Here is a 14,958-nt window from a genome sequence, read left to right as displayed (position 1 = left end):
TCACTGTCCTTCATCATCAACACCAAGCACACACACACACACACACATTCCCTGCTGGATATGAAAATTGCTTGTGTTCCCATTATTAGTTGATATTATGACATTATTACTATGACATTAGCGATTGGCACATTTCAGGCTGCTGCTTAGTTTTAAAATAATATAATATATCAAGAAACATGATGTGAAAAAGACTTTGTACACTTTGTATCTCTTCAGATCTCTTTGTAACTAAGTATGCCAATTGAGATGCCCTTGTGTGTCTTGTGTGTTCCATGGTTGTATTAGACTGTTCTGTGGGACTTTCATCGGATCTTAGCTGTTGGAAGCTGTTGCCCCTATTTGAACGTTTTGGTATTTCGTTTTTAGCTCGCTTTTTGAAACACCCTTAATATTACACCCTCTTTCCATCTCCCTCTCTCCCCTCTTCCGTTCTTTCTATGTCACCTCTTTCCCTTTCTCCATCTCTCTCCCCCATTTATCACTGTAGCAGCCCTCCTGCTGTCCTTAATAGCTGCTAAAGCAGTGGAAGATGGGATGGCGAGCCTCCTCGCGCAGCTCCGCCATAGGCCCCCCTCTCTTGCTGAGCGCAATCACACTAATGCACCCGCTTAACCATTACCACCTCCACAGGGGGGCCTACATCCCTCGATATATCCCTCCATACATTAAGGCAGATTGATACCCATCACTGAGACCCCGGCTCTCACACGCTCTCAATATTATGTTTAACACACACCAGATGGCTTTAGGGGTCTTGAGCCACACCGCCTCTGTAGATGAGATGAGCTCCTTTAATTAAAAGGCAGTGGGATATATGGGCTCTTGGGCAGAGGTGGACAGCCAGGATCCATTATCTGCGTGTCAGGGCCCACAGGAGTCATTGTTAGGGTGAAGGTTAAGGCTGCAGGCCGGGGCTCCCAGGACCAGGGGCAGGCTGTAAACATCAGCTTCAGCCCCGGCTAGCCACTGGAAACCATCGTTCACAACCACCACAGCTCTGCTGATGTATGGTCTTTTGGAAGGAGGGAGGGAGGGGGGGGGGGGGTTGCGATGAGAGAGATGTGGGGAGGGAGAGAGAGAAAGGGAAGGAAGAGGGTGGAGGTAGAAAGAAAGAGGAAAGGCTAGAATGAGAGGCACTAAAGGCGCTAACTCTAGCGCTTAGCCTGAAACAAGCCCAGCCAAGAGGGTGCTGCTTTGGAGCTCAATGGCTGTATTGTGTTCACATTTGAACCTTGGCCAAAGTACTGCGAAATTTCGAAGCGGGGAAAAAACGAAAGAAGTGGGAAATTAAACAATGGTTTACACAACAGTAAAATAGGCCTTTTCCTCTTGTTCGCATGTGTGGCACCGACACTCGTCGAGAACTACTTTTATAGCCCCTCTCTGCCTGTGTATTCTCAGCCCCTGCTAAGGCAGGAGGGTGGTCCCCCTTCACACACTCACAACAAGACACACACACACTTACACATACACACCACCCACCCCCGGGCTGCAGTGAGAATGCCCAGATACTCCCATAATCCTCGTTTAACAGTACTGCACGTCCCCTCACATTGCGTCGGCTTTTAAAGCTAAAGCTAATCCCATTGGACAGACCGCGCTGCACGAGCCCCCCTCCCCAAACTCCAGCACTCTCAAAGACTGGAGCCAAACTTCAGATCCCATGCAAGTATGGAGCTGGAATCAAACCGTAGCTTCGCACAAGTAAGTTGAATCCACCTTGAGATCCATGCAAGTAGCTGGAATCCAAACATGATATTGAAGGACCGTAGCATGAAGTCGAACAGGGGGAAGAGAGAGAGGAGAGGGTCGTTTTTTTTTTCTTCCTCAGGTCTACTTTGAGGTTAGAGTCAGAGTGTTACCAAACATAGAAGCACATTATCTCCCCGCAATCATCTGGCTTCAATCTGGCCTGCTCTCTACTGTTACTCCTCTGTCTGGACCTCCATCAGAACTTCTCCTGGTCCACATCTGTCTGCCACCTCCTTTCTGGTCTTGCTGTCTTCATTTACCATTCCCTGCCTACCTCCCCCTCTCTACCACTTCATTTCCCTCCCTTTCTGTGGCTCTCTTTCTGCTGTTCCTTCTTACCCCATCACCATCCTGTCTACCTATCTGTCTGGCTTCCCTCCCTCTCTCCATCTTTCCTCCTCACCCTCTTCCTTCCAACTCCCCTGTTTTTGGGATAAGGCAGCGTTTTCGGTGTGTCCAGGTTTCACAGGAGGTTTGAATTTGAAAGTCATATCTGAGAAGGAACGCTGTGCCACGAATTGGAGCCCCATAAAATGAATTTGCATTTCACACAGCACACGGATTTGATGGAGCGACCAGATCTCAGGGCAGACTAAGGCTATTGGAACCAGCTGCACTGAATCTTCATTTAAAGTTACACTGTTGCCACTCTTTCAGCTCCCCTCCCTACCCTGAGCATGCCCTTGCACACATGACCTTCCTCTCTGTGTCTCCTCCCTGTCTCTCTCCACCTCCCTCTTTTCCTCAGTTCCTTTTTCTCTTGTGCCACTTTAAACATTTTCCTGTTTATTTGTCATTTGCTGTGGATGCTGGAGGAAGGAATGTTTCTCTAACTGGCACAGCAACAAGGAGGGAGAGCGGGGGCCTTGGATGTGGTAGTGGTGGGCTGGAACTGCTGCCATCAGCACTTTCCCAGTCCTTCCTCACCTGTGCCAGCTCTCTCTCCCCTCTCTCTTCCTCTCTCTTTCTCACCTTCCCACCGATGTCCCTCAGAGTGGAAGTGTGGAGTGGATATTGGAGGTGAGTGCCCTAGGCTGTGCTGACAGTAGCAGTGGGCACAGTGGACCTCCAGTCTGTCATGTAACGTGGGCATTAGTGCCTCCACCATCCAGACCACAAACACTGTCTAACTCTCACACACTCACCTCCATTTTAGGTCAAAGTCCTTCACATGCAGAGTATGCTAAACCATCAACACTGTGTGTATTGATCAATGCATTTTAAATACAAGCTAAATATTTCTTTTGAGAATCCATATCTTCAGCTTTATTTCTCTCGTGCCCGTCTCTGTTTTCCCTCGAGGTATTTTATTGTAGTCAGAACAAAAAAAAGAACGTCTGTGTTGATACAGTATTTGATAGCACTACATATGCCACAAATTAATATCAGCAGTCACTTCCATATTTATGTTTGCCCAGTTCCGCAAATTGTCTGACCTCACAGTTGGCCTTCAGTGTCAGAGCTGATTTGAGCAGGGTTGTTTGAACATTAGTTACACACTTCCTAGGGGTGGCTTCATATGCTGTCGGACCTGGCAAGAGCACACTGGTTGGAGTGATTTAGTGTACTTGGTTTTAATCCAAGAACCTTTCAATTTACATCTCAATTCACATTTCTGTGTTCAAAGTGTACATCACCCTCAGTCTCTAATTAAATCCATTTTGTGCAATCATAAGGATATATAAAACCTTATCCTCTTTCTCCCACTTTTGCTCTTGTGTATAATTCTATTTGATGTTTCAATAAATAAATATTTGAAGTTGTAATGTAAGAAGGTCTTTCAGGTCAGCTTGTTGTAATTTATGGTTTCCTGGTTTGGAGACTCCTACCCATAGAGGCTTTCAGGACTGTGCACACATGCAAACACAAATACACACTTGTACCTACACTCACACACACACATGCAAACACAAATACACACTTGTACCTACACTCACACACACACATGCAAACACAAATACACACTTGTACCTACACTCACACACACACATATAAAAAAGTCCAGCACCACCTGCATTCCAATACATACACACATAATACACACAAACAACACTAGACCAAGGCTCAGATAAACATTACCACTCTCAGTTTGGACCCCTCCCATCACTGTGTCCCAGGCTGCCAGGGAGAGGGAGAGAAAAAGAGAGAGAGAGAGGCCAGGTAACCACACAGGAACCCATTCAATCAGACTGCCAGCAGGACAAGTCAAACATTGAATTTCTCAGAGTTCAGAATCAAAAAACCTGTCAATTTTGAAGGGTATAGTCAGACAAAGCGGATTGTTTATTGATTACAATGGGAGGGCCTGTGATGAAGCTGGATGTGTATTGGTGGGTAGTAGTGTTGGATCCAGTCTACACACTTGTCAGGGGTTGGGTTTCACCACCAACGCCTGGCAGGCCAGTAGCTCCAACTGCATTTCACTTTTATGAGCTACTTACCACCAAGCCCTTATCTTTACTGTCTCACTCTCTCTGTCTCGTTTTCACACACACAGACACGGGTGCTGACACACACACACTTCCATATATACACATTTGACTACACATTTTTACTGCGATGTCTTATCAGTCTATGCTCTAGCATCCTGGCCTGTCTACAGAGGGTGTGACTGACAGTCATGATACTCTGCTAGTCATTCAGATCCTCCCTGCAACAGGTGCTCGTGCAGACAAGCACCTCCAACACCTGCTTTGTTTAATGTACTACTTTTTCCAAATATTTCCAGAAATTGATGATATATACTGTATTTTTTTTATATATTGTGTAATACCCCTTATTTTTTATTTTTTTACATATTTATTTTATGTTATTAGAAGGTTCATCCATAATCCTTTGCACCAGTAACTGGCAAACCGGCATTAGAATGTTTGTGCAGTAGAACCGGTTGGTGCTCAGGATAGGAGAGGAATAATAGAGTTATTTTACAGGAAACAGATAACACAAAAAACTTTACATAAACACACACACACACGCTCCTCATCTGTTCCGTGTTCAAACGTTGACCTCTATCTAGCGTTCATATATTTAGCTTTAACACTGCACCTGCTTTGCTATAATGAGCCAATACATCTCCTCCCTAATTGCCCTAAATACATATCATAAAGTGAGACCATAAAAAGGGGCCGACTTCCAAAGCTGCTCTCCAGTAAAGCGGAGAGGCATAGCACAACACACAGCACACCCCCCTCAGACCACCTTAACGAGACACCGTAAATAACACACAGCCATTTCATTAGCGAGGCGCGGGCTGAGAGATGGCTCGCTCGAACCGCAGGGCCGGGGAATTCCTGCCAGACGGCAGAGATGCTGCTGCAGGAGGGGGGAGAGGGGGGGGGGAGGACACGGCCACGAGTGAGAAGGGGGGGACGTTGTTTTCCTCAAAACTATCAATACAGCACTGGGCCTCTAGCTGCTATCATCCAAAGCACGCAATTTTATTTTGTGTCTGTATGTGTGAACTACGGTTTAAGCCTGTGATTCGGCAAATTGTTGCACTGATGTGTCTGTGTTAATCTATCCGTTTTGACGAGAGGGGCAAAGCTGGGTGACAGTGTGTGCTGTCAAGGCTCTCATTTGAGAGGAGTGTGTTGGTTAGGCCCCTCCACAGGACAGGCACTGACAGTTCCAGCCCAGTCTCACCACAGCCCAGATGGCTTTTTACAAGCTGTAGGGCCCTATTCTGCCTGACCGCCCGCCCGCATGATCGCCCAACCGCCCGCCTTCCCAGCTTTTAATTATTCAGATCTGCGCTCTGACAAGTAGTGACAAGAATTATGATCGGATATGAGGGAAAAGAAGCTACAGTTTTTACATGCATTCATTCAATAATGGCCACATATGCATAAGCACACATGATCACCAACACGCATCCTTACAAGCCAAACAACATTACTCCCACTGTAAAAATCCTGCCTACAGCACATTCATACCTCACACTTTCAATACACATACTTGAACATACCAAGGGACGAGGTCCATTCCCTCCTTGACTGTAACAATCCCTGTCTGGTTTCCTGGACGTATGGTTGTCTGTGGAGGAGTTAGACAAGGGCCCTGTTTTTATGGCCACTAATATGGGTAACAGTACACCTGTGTTGCCAGCCTGCCTGCCTGCCTGTCTGCCTGCCTGCAAAATGATGTCCAGAGAGGAAACAGGCTGTAAATCCCCACACAGGCCCACCCTCCCCTGCACCCATTCGCATGCAGGGCATTAGAAGGTGTGTGTTGCGCAGGGGTGGAAGGGGGGGGGGGGCTTCATTAGTGCATTTCCAGAAAGTCAGACACATATCAAACCACACCACATAAAAATGTTGAGAGAGAGAGCAAGAGAACGCAGGAGAGAGAGAGAGAGAGAGAGAGAGAGAGAGAGAGAGAGAGAGAGAGGGGTAAAATGAAATCCAAAACACAGGATGGGGTTTACAGTATGGGGGCAGATGGCAACATGTTGTAGTACAGGACACAGCACAACACCTTAACACAGTTGTTCATATGGGACTCCACACGTGTTTCGTCATCATGGCTGTAAAGTGTGTGTACGATAGACAAGGTGTGTTTTTATGACATTATATGGCACCGCCTTGTATTTCAGAGGAAATTGAAGGCTTACCATGGAATGCACTGAATCTCCTCTGGTTGGCACCTGTGTGTGTGTGTGTGTGTGTGTGTGTGTGTGTGTGTGTGTGTGTGTGTGTGTGTTATTTGACATCTAACTCGTAACATAGATAACTATATTTATAGATGATACTCTTATACTTTTGTATCTTTTCTTACATAGACTTGTTAGTGTCTTAGGTGCTGCATCCTAATCCATCTTTAGTGATTGTTTTCAAGAATAACTAGAGGACAGTGCCTGGTGGGGCTTTCTTCTGCCCTCTGTTGTGTCTTTTTTCAAACTCTTTTCGATTCTCCTCATACCTCCCACATCATCTTCTCCCCGGTCAAGAGCTCTTTGAAGTTAAGAAATATGATTCATCTCTCTCACTCACTCTCTCTCTCTTTCTCCCCCTTTCTTCAACTCCCTTTCTCTGTCTCTGTCTCTCTTTCTCTCTTCCATTATTGTGTCTTTTCCTTCCTTCCCCATCTTTAGAGCAGACAAAAGCTGTCGGACCAGACTGTTTAGAAAGAGGCCTTCTTGGCAGGACCCCCCGCTAGTCTGTCCACCTCCGCACACACACACTCACAGACACTGTTGAGCGATGGGGCGGGGTCAAGCCATCTCAACTGGCCTCCATCCATCCATCAGACACACACGCACACGTACATACACATGAGCACGAGCACACGCACACACATTGTGGGCCAGTGAGCTTCGAGGGCCTGCACTCTGTCAGGCGCTTTATTAGGCAGACCTGAGTGTGTGTGTGAGGGAAGTGTGTGTGTGAGGGGAGTGGGGGGCTCCCAGACGGAAACAGGACCCCTCCAGAACAGACACACGCACTCACACACACTCACTTATTTCACGTTGTCGTCTCGAAACTTAATTCCCAACACCTCAAATGACCAGGCCTACATCCACTTCACGGCCACTCAATCTCTCACAATCGTTTTTTTTTTTTTTTACCAATTAGAATTGTTCCTGTCTACATATCTGCGTGTGTGTCTATGTGTGTGTCTGTCTGTCTGTGTGTGTGTGTGTGTCTGTAGGGAAAGAGTAATGACCTGTACCTGGCATAATGAAGCCTGCAGGAAATCCTGTGTGAGAACTCCAGGTTGCCCTCTGCACCAGATAAAGGAGAATGAATGGGCACATGTGTGCCGCAGAGCCAGCCATCAGTCCAGACCTGAGTGTATTTGTGTGTGTCAGCAGCCTCGCTTTTCTGTCTGAGCCTATTGTATATGTTTCTTAACTCTGTGTGTGTGTGTGTGTGTGTGTGTGTGTGTGTGTGTGTGTGTGTGTGTGTGTGTGTGTGTGTGTGTGTGAGGGTGTGTGTGTGTGTGTGTGTGTGTGAGGGTGTGTGTGTGTGTGTGTGTGTGTGTGTGTGTGTGTGTGTGCTTGTAGAAGGAAGTCTAATTTCCACCAGTGCTTGACCCCACTTCTCCACCCAGAAAGCTCTCATGCTAGGCTGCCCCCTAGCTGCTTTTAGAAGACACACACTCTTTCTCTCTGAAACACACACACACAACAAAAACAATATTGATATATTAATATTGACAGAAACAATTGAAACTACTGATATTTAAATATGGACACACACAATTCTCTGACAGTGTAGAGAGAGGTCTTTATTCTGAATTATCCCACAGCAGAACAACAATAAATAAATGAGAGAAAGAGAGAGACAAAGAGAAAAAGAGGAAGAGAAACAGAGAACGAGAAAGAGAACAAGAGAGATACAGAGAAAGATAGAGTGAGAGGTGGTTTATCATCCGAACACCCCCCCCCCCCTCTCTCCTCCCCCCATATGTTCCCTGGGCTGCAGCGAGAGCCCTCGTTTGTTGGGCCACTTCCCCAGGATATGAATACATAAACCAGAGAGAGCAGGGGAGCATTAACTGCCACAACACCATTGTTGCCGCGCAGCTCCCCTCCCTCCCCCCCACCCCTAGATGTGTCAGCCAAGATTTCCTGTTTTCCCCTACCACGAACACTCTTTACAAGGAAATCTTTCAACAGGTCTCTGAAAATGAAGGGTCCACCTACTGGTAGTCCCATATGCAGGCCCACAGAGCTGGGGAGTCAAGTCGGGGGAAACAAAAACAGACGCCATCTTTTTGTCTGTGTTTGTCCTTTTCTAAGCCATTTTGTTTTCCGGCCATCTGTGTCTGGACGATCACATCTCACACAGCATATATACTTGCATCTGAGAGGCCTGCTTGTTGTGTGTTTGCATGCACACACTCACACACAGGCACGTACGCATACACACATCCCCCCATATCTCCGTTTTGGAGGGGTCCTGTTACGGTTTTGCTTGTGTCTTTGTGCAACCTCTTGACCCCCCCACCTCCTTGTAACCTCCTGCCCCCCTTCACACCCCCACCCCAACCCCAACCAGCGAATCTCATCCAATCTCCCTCCACAATGTGTTTTAGGTTTGGAGACCACCGCAGGCCTCCCTTTAACAGGGCAGAACGGTCAGAGGGACAAAGACACACACACAGTCACACGCAGACACGTTTTAAGTGCATGCACATCCACCGTTACACACATGCATACAGATAAATGAGTACACCTGCCCTTTGTTGCCATGCCCATGCAAACTCATGCATGCATTACCCTGGTAACCACAATGGAGAAAAGCTTTTTCAGATATTCCCAGACACCCTCCAATACTTAGATGTAGTCCTTTTCACACCAAGTAACATTAGAAGAAAATAATCTTATATTCAACTTGTCACCAATGGCAACACCTACCAGCTGACATTTCACTGGTTGTTCAGCTTTGCTCGACACATCCGTCAAGCTAGGACTGAAATAGTGATGGCCAGAAAGGCCGACCTAGACATCCATTACCGTTCCTAGCTGTCAAGAGTTCCCCTTTGTGTTCTAAGGAGTCTTATGCCCGTTGCGCTCTTATCTCTGCTTCCTGTTGAGAGTGCCCTGCTTCCTGTCCACTTGGACAGGGTTGACACTGAGTAGCTAGCTCAGTGAGGTATGACAGCGGCTACGTTTCGCTACGTCTCTCCGCACAATGCTTGACCTTTTTAAAGTGGTACTGTTTACGATAGTAATGGTTTTATGGTTTCATTGTTAAAACCATCCTCATTGGTTTGGTGGGATAGTTCATGGAGCAAAAGGTTGATGTGTTAACACTGTCCATGTGTCTGTGTGAGGATAGTCTTTGGAATCATGTACCCGTGCTATCACACACTAGCCCCTCTCAACATACCCTCCTAGGAACACACTCTGGGAGATTGGGAAGGGCCCTGTCTGCCCTGAAGGAGAAGTCTGGGCTCTCTGTTCTCCTTCCCCCTGCTGGCCTTGATTAGAGTGGGGATCAGTCACCAAATCCTGGGGGACCCCCAGGTCTCTCTCTCACACACACATCTTATGTATGGAAACCTCACAGTTCACACTTCACCGTCCATTCTCACCCCCAACTCCTCCACAATTCTCAGATTTCTTGTATACGGCATGGTTTTGGTTAGCTGTTAATTCATCAGTTTCATAGATGGGTTATCAGGTTATACATTGTAGGCTGTAAGATGCTAACAGGGTTTTGGTTAGGAACTGAGAGAGATAAAGTGGTTTGACTGTGGTAGCTATTGTGTTTGCTTACTCCGGTAAGCAACAAAAAAGTGGCCTCATTTTTCAATTCCCATAGTGTACTGTGTTAGCTGTAGCTTCATGGCTTGTGGAAAGTCACATTGCTAGAACAGCTCAACACTGACTCACTGTTGCCCATACACTCTCCACACACACCTGATCACTTTCATTGGTCTCTACTATGTAAAGGGCCCTCCCTAACCTGTTCAAGACTTCAGAGAGTTCCCTGGCATTCAGACCATAAATCAGTCTGAGAAACAATACGTTTGTGGTTGGGGTTAGATAGAAGAGAGAAAGGGAAAGAGAGGTTAGCTTGGAGAGAGATAGGAAGGGAGAGAAAGAGGGAGAGAGGTTACGATTAGATGGGAGAAAGACTGGGAGCAAGAGGGACAGAGAGAGGTCAAACCCCAGCAAGGGTGTGGCAGTGCCTATGTTGGGATATCTTTATGACTCCAGCACGAGCAACTGCTTTCCCGGCGAAGTGTCCCTCCTGTGCCGTGAAAGGTGGAGAGAGGGAGAGTGTAAAAGGTAAATAAATAAACAATCAGCCGCAGGGTTTTTCTGGTTTTTCTTCTCTGCGCTGCACCTCATTTCAGGCCTTATAAATCAGGGCTCCACCTGGACATGGAGTGTTCGCAGGCCCCCTGACACAGGCCTGCAGCTCATTAGGCCCCAAAGCAGATCCTCAGCTACCTCTCTAGGTGTGTGTGTATGTATGTGTGTGTGTGTGTGTGTTTGTGTTTGCTTTAAAGGCCAGTCAGAAGCAGCACTGCAATCCCACAGCCTCCCTGCCCCTCCCCCTCAGACGAAGCTGTTCTCCATCTGGTCATAAAACATGTACAATACCTGTTTGAGCTCCCTACAGACGCTGGGACAAGTGCACTCTGACTCCAACCTGCACAAGAGATTGGCTTTTTTTTCTAAAGAGGGGAGAGGGAGGATAATTTTGCCTCTATGCCTGGTTAGTTTTCAGTGACTGTTTTCACACATAAAATAAAGGCCTGGACTACATCATTTTAGACTGCTTAACACATAAACCGTGGTGGAAGCAGTAGCTCTTGTTCAGCTGACTGTTTTACTATGTTTATCTACTGCAGATGAAGAGAAAGTCATCGTTCTCTCCGTAAACTTCAGTAAGCTCCAAGGATGAGAGAAGTACATTGATCTCCACCTCATCCAGTTTTTCAGCCCAAATACATAACATAACATTTCAAATCCAAATCTCACGCCGTATTTCCAGAGAGGGGATGAAGAAGTGGTGCGTCATTAGCAAACATCTCCGTCTCCATGCTCACAATCATGCCGCTGCGTGAACAAGAAAAGTAGCCACATGTTCTTGTAGATGTTAAACCGGATTGGCTACGAAAAAAGAGGGTTTTTTCTCATTATATTCTCTCCAGCGGGTGCAGGCTTTGCTATTTTAGAACAGGCACAAGGCAGGAGGGGGGCTAACCTAACACTTTCTCTCAAGTCACAGGGTGAATAGAACGCTAGTGTGAAGCCCAGCTGCAGATCGGAGTGAGCTTACGCTAGCTTAGCTCAGCCACTAGATTTACAGGAACACGTGCAACCGGCCTTCACACCTCCAACCAGACCTCCAGTTCCATATTTGCTCACCAAACATGGCACCCACACCTCCCCTCACGACAACACACCTTCTGCACGCGCCTGCTCACGAGCAAAAAAAGTACCATTCAATGATTCACACTTTACAACCCACAGGCCAAACTTTATAAAGAGTTTTTTTTTTTTTTTTTTTTTTTTTTACATTAGACTGTTTCTGATATTGGCAGTTTTCAGTGAAGATTGGCACCTATCTTTCCAAGGTCATAGGTAATCATGTGGGCCTCACACAGTTCAAAATATATGACATGAGGCCTCCAGTGCAAGATAATAAGGAGACAACAGGAACTTACCGTACATGATGAGTTATGATATTTTCATGGTACACAATTTCAAGGATAGATGCTATGCCCTAGAAGGAAAGTATTCAATGGAAACTATATTTGTACTCATTCACTCCATTGTATATAAGTTACTCTGTAACCTACCCACTTCACTCATTAGAACCACAACTCACAAGGATGAAAGGGTTTACTGATCAGAGCTCACATTCATAAAACATTTTGGTCAAACTTTTTTATATTATATTATTATTGATAATCATAGTTTTAATCGTAGTTTTCCCCCAGTCATTGAATCTTTCCCACTGGATATCATCACAACAGTTTCTTTGGTTCCGCTCTTGCCACACCACCAAGTCCTCCACAGACATTTGATTGTGATTAGGAGCAAGGGAGCCAGGCTGGAGGTCAAAGGTGAGGCCAGCGCAGGCTGATTAGGACCTGTAATTAGAGCTGCAGCTCCGCCTGGGACCCCCAGAGGATCCAGAGGACCTGGTATCACTTCCAGCAGCAGGAGAGAAGGGAGCTCTGCAGAGCTTTGTGGAAAAGCAGCGCTGTAAGATTTCAGGTCTAATTCATCCCGTCATCCCACCCCCCTCACTCTCTGGAAAACCCCAAAGCGAAGATTAGCAGACAACAACTACCTTGGTCTTTACACTCTAGCCCTTAATACCAGACTAAGTCCACTCACGCGACCAAACCAATATGTTTCTTTACTGTCCTTTTCTCAGCCTGGCATTTACCACCACCGTCATAGCGCAGTCATTTGGAAGTATTTGTGGTTTACATTTGAATATGAGCAAGGTCCATTTTTCTCCGACAGTAGATAAAGCACTGGCAGTGGTGGACTCCTCCAGTCAGTCCCCTGCTTTCTTCCCCACAATAAACCTCTCTTCTCCTCTCCTCCTCCATCTCTTCCGTCTCCCCTTCATTATTTCTCAGACAGGAAACTTGAAACCTACTCTCTCGCTCCCAAAGCAGCCAGGGGTTACCAAGGGTGATCAATATGTGCCAGAGAAAGTCTTTAGACAAGTGAAAGAAGATGCAGTTTCTCGACCTTCCACTCCTTTTCCCATTTCCTCTGGCTGCTAGCAGGGGCAACAAGTTTAGGAGGCCCTTTACAATCTACTGACTGACAGGGACACACATACACACATTAAAACTTTTCTACTATGGCTGAATACATGTATGACACATAACACATAAATGGACCCATTACCTAATCATGTTATGCACTTACTCTCACTTTAAAAAAGGTACACAGACCCATACTGTTTTTAGTTTGTAGTTGTTGCGAACTGTTGGAAATTGTTGCTGGTAAAGTATTGTACTGTGAATGAAGAGACACTTAAATTATAGACGGTGCCTTTTATGTGTTTTCTTGTCAAAGTGCTCAACGTTTTGGGAGAATGTTTTACAATAGAAAGTTTGCGTCAAAATATACTCTATTTTGAAGTTATTTATTGAATGTGTTCCTCATTCAATCCAACAGGTGGTGGATGACATGGGCAATGTCAAGTTTTGTGTGGACCCAGGCTCAGAGGCAGCCAGTGGCAGCTGGCTCAAGTACGTCCGCACTGCCCCCTCCTTTGACGAGCAGAACCTGGCTGTCTGTCACCTCAGTGGAGACCAGGTGAGTGGTGTCCCCCTCCTCCAATCAGCTGTCAGGTCTCATTGTGTGGGCAGAGCCCGAGGACAGATAAGGCAGGGAGCACATGGCATTGTCAGGGAGACTTGAGTGAAGTGCCTGCTATTGTTCGTGTGTGAGTCCCGCTTTATGTGTGCATGTGTGTGTGTCATTGTGAAAGAGTGTGTATCTGCATTGATGAGTTAAGAATGGACCCATTGTGTGTCCAAGGCCGGGATTATTCAACTCAGTGTGAGGAAGTGACTCACGTCAAGAGGTAAAATAATAGATTGACACCCCTTAGTCATATAATCACTCCAGCCCTTCTCTGGAGGCAGGACATGTTCTCTCACTGTGTTCAGTGTTTGTTCAGCCTCATTATTGCCTGGGTTAATAGTGTCAGAGGAGTCTGTTCTCCTCCCCTCTCCCTGTCCTTCCTTTCTCCGGCCGCCCCACTGGCTACCTCCATTTCCCATCCTATTACCTGTCATGAAGACTAGCTGGTGTCCCTAGCCTCCCCCCTATTCTCCCCCAGCCTCTCCCTTATCCTGTCCTCTGGCCTGTCCTCTGGCCTCTTCCAGCCTGTCCAATGTCCCTGTCTGCCACCTGTCTTCGAGCAAGATCTCAGGCAGCCTCTGCTGGTGTGTCCATTCAGGCATCAGCCACTGACACTTGAGCCAGTAGACAGTGAAGCCCGAGCCGTCGACGAGGGGGACAGGGAGGACCAAGCCTGGGCCTCCCAGAATGACAACCACCAATTGACTCACAACACCGGCCCTAATCCTTTTAAGATTTTCACATCAATGCCCCCTGCCACTGCAACACAGTGTCAAAGACATAAACGGATCACGACTAAAATGTGCAGGCTGGCCCCAGTGCTCACTCCAAGTGCTCGCTTGCTTTTAGATGCAGGCTTTTGTTGTTTTTGTTTGGTCCTTTAGTGGATGACTTTGCTTTTGTTTGTGACCCGTTTGTGTGGTGTGGTGACTCGCAGGCGAGACCCCATCATTTATTTAGAAACCTCACACACACAAGCACACGATGCTAAAATGCATAATTTATTCAACTTTTTACTCTGCCGGGTATTTTATTTTTTGTGCATGCACAATGCATGAGTTTATGGAAATGTGTGTGCAGCAGGAACATTCTAATACAAGCAGTAACCTTTTAAAACATAAGGAAATCATTTATTTACTCGTTTGTCATTAATGTTTTCAGGAATCAGAAAATACATGGATAATCCTGAACAATTCAATCAAAAGATTATTGGACCATCTAATTATACTATTAGAACTATATTCACCTTTAGACCAATTTGTTCACTCTTTCATGACAAATTATTTGATGGTTGTCTGAAACTGACCTTGGTGTAAAACAACTCACATCTTGATTGACCGGTTGGACCTGTTTTATAGAAAATGAAACATTTGAGTAGGTGAGGTGTGTGTGTGTGTGAGAGAGCA

At 46.3% G+C, this 14,958-nt stretch overlaps 1 protein-coding gene across 6 annotated transcripts in view; it reads left to right on the top strand.

Annotated features, from left to right (window-relative positions):
- Positions 1–14,958, top strand: part of prdm16 (PR domain containing 16) — a 147,157-nt gene that overhangs the window by 109,959 nt on the left and 22,240 nt on the right. For all 6 annotated transcript variants that reach the window (XM_062459491.1, XM_062459489.1, XM_062459486.1 and 3 more), the window contains exon 4: positions 13,361–13,501. In XM_062459491.1, coding sequence (XP_062315475.1) covers positions 13,361–13,501 — 141 coding nt within the window. The remainder of the gene's footprint in view (positions 1–13,360; positions 13,502–14,958) is intronic.

This window comes from Osmerus eperlanus, chromosome 4, assembly GCF_963692335.1.
Source record: "Osmerus eperlanus chromosome 4, fOsmEpe2.1, whole genome shotgun sequence".
In the NCBI taxonomy this organism is placed as follows: domain Eukaryota; kingdom Metazoa; phylum Chordata; class Actinopteri; order Osmeriformes; family Osmeridae; genus Osmerus; species Osmerus eperlanus.
Note: the sequence above shows the minus strand (reverse complement) of the source record. Positions and strands in the feature narration are given on the sequence as shown.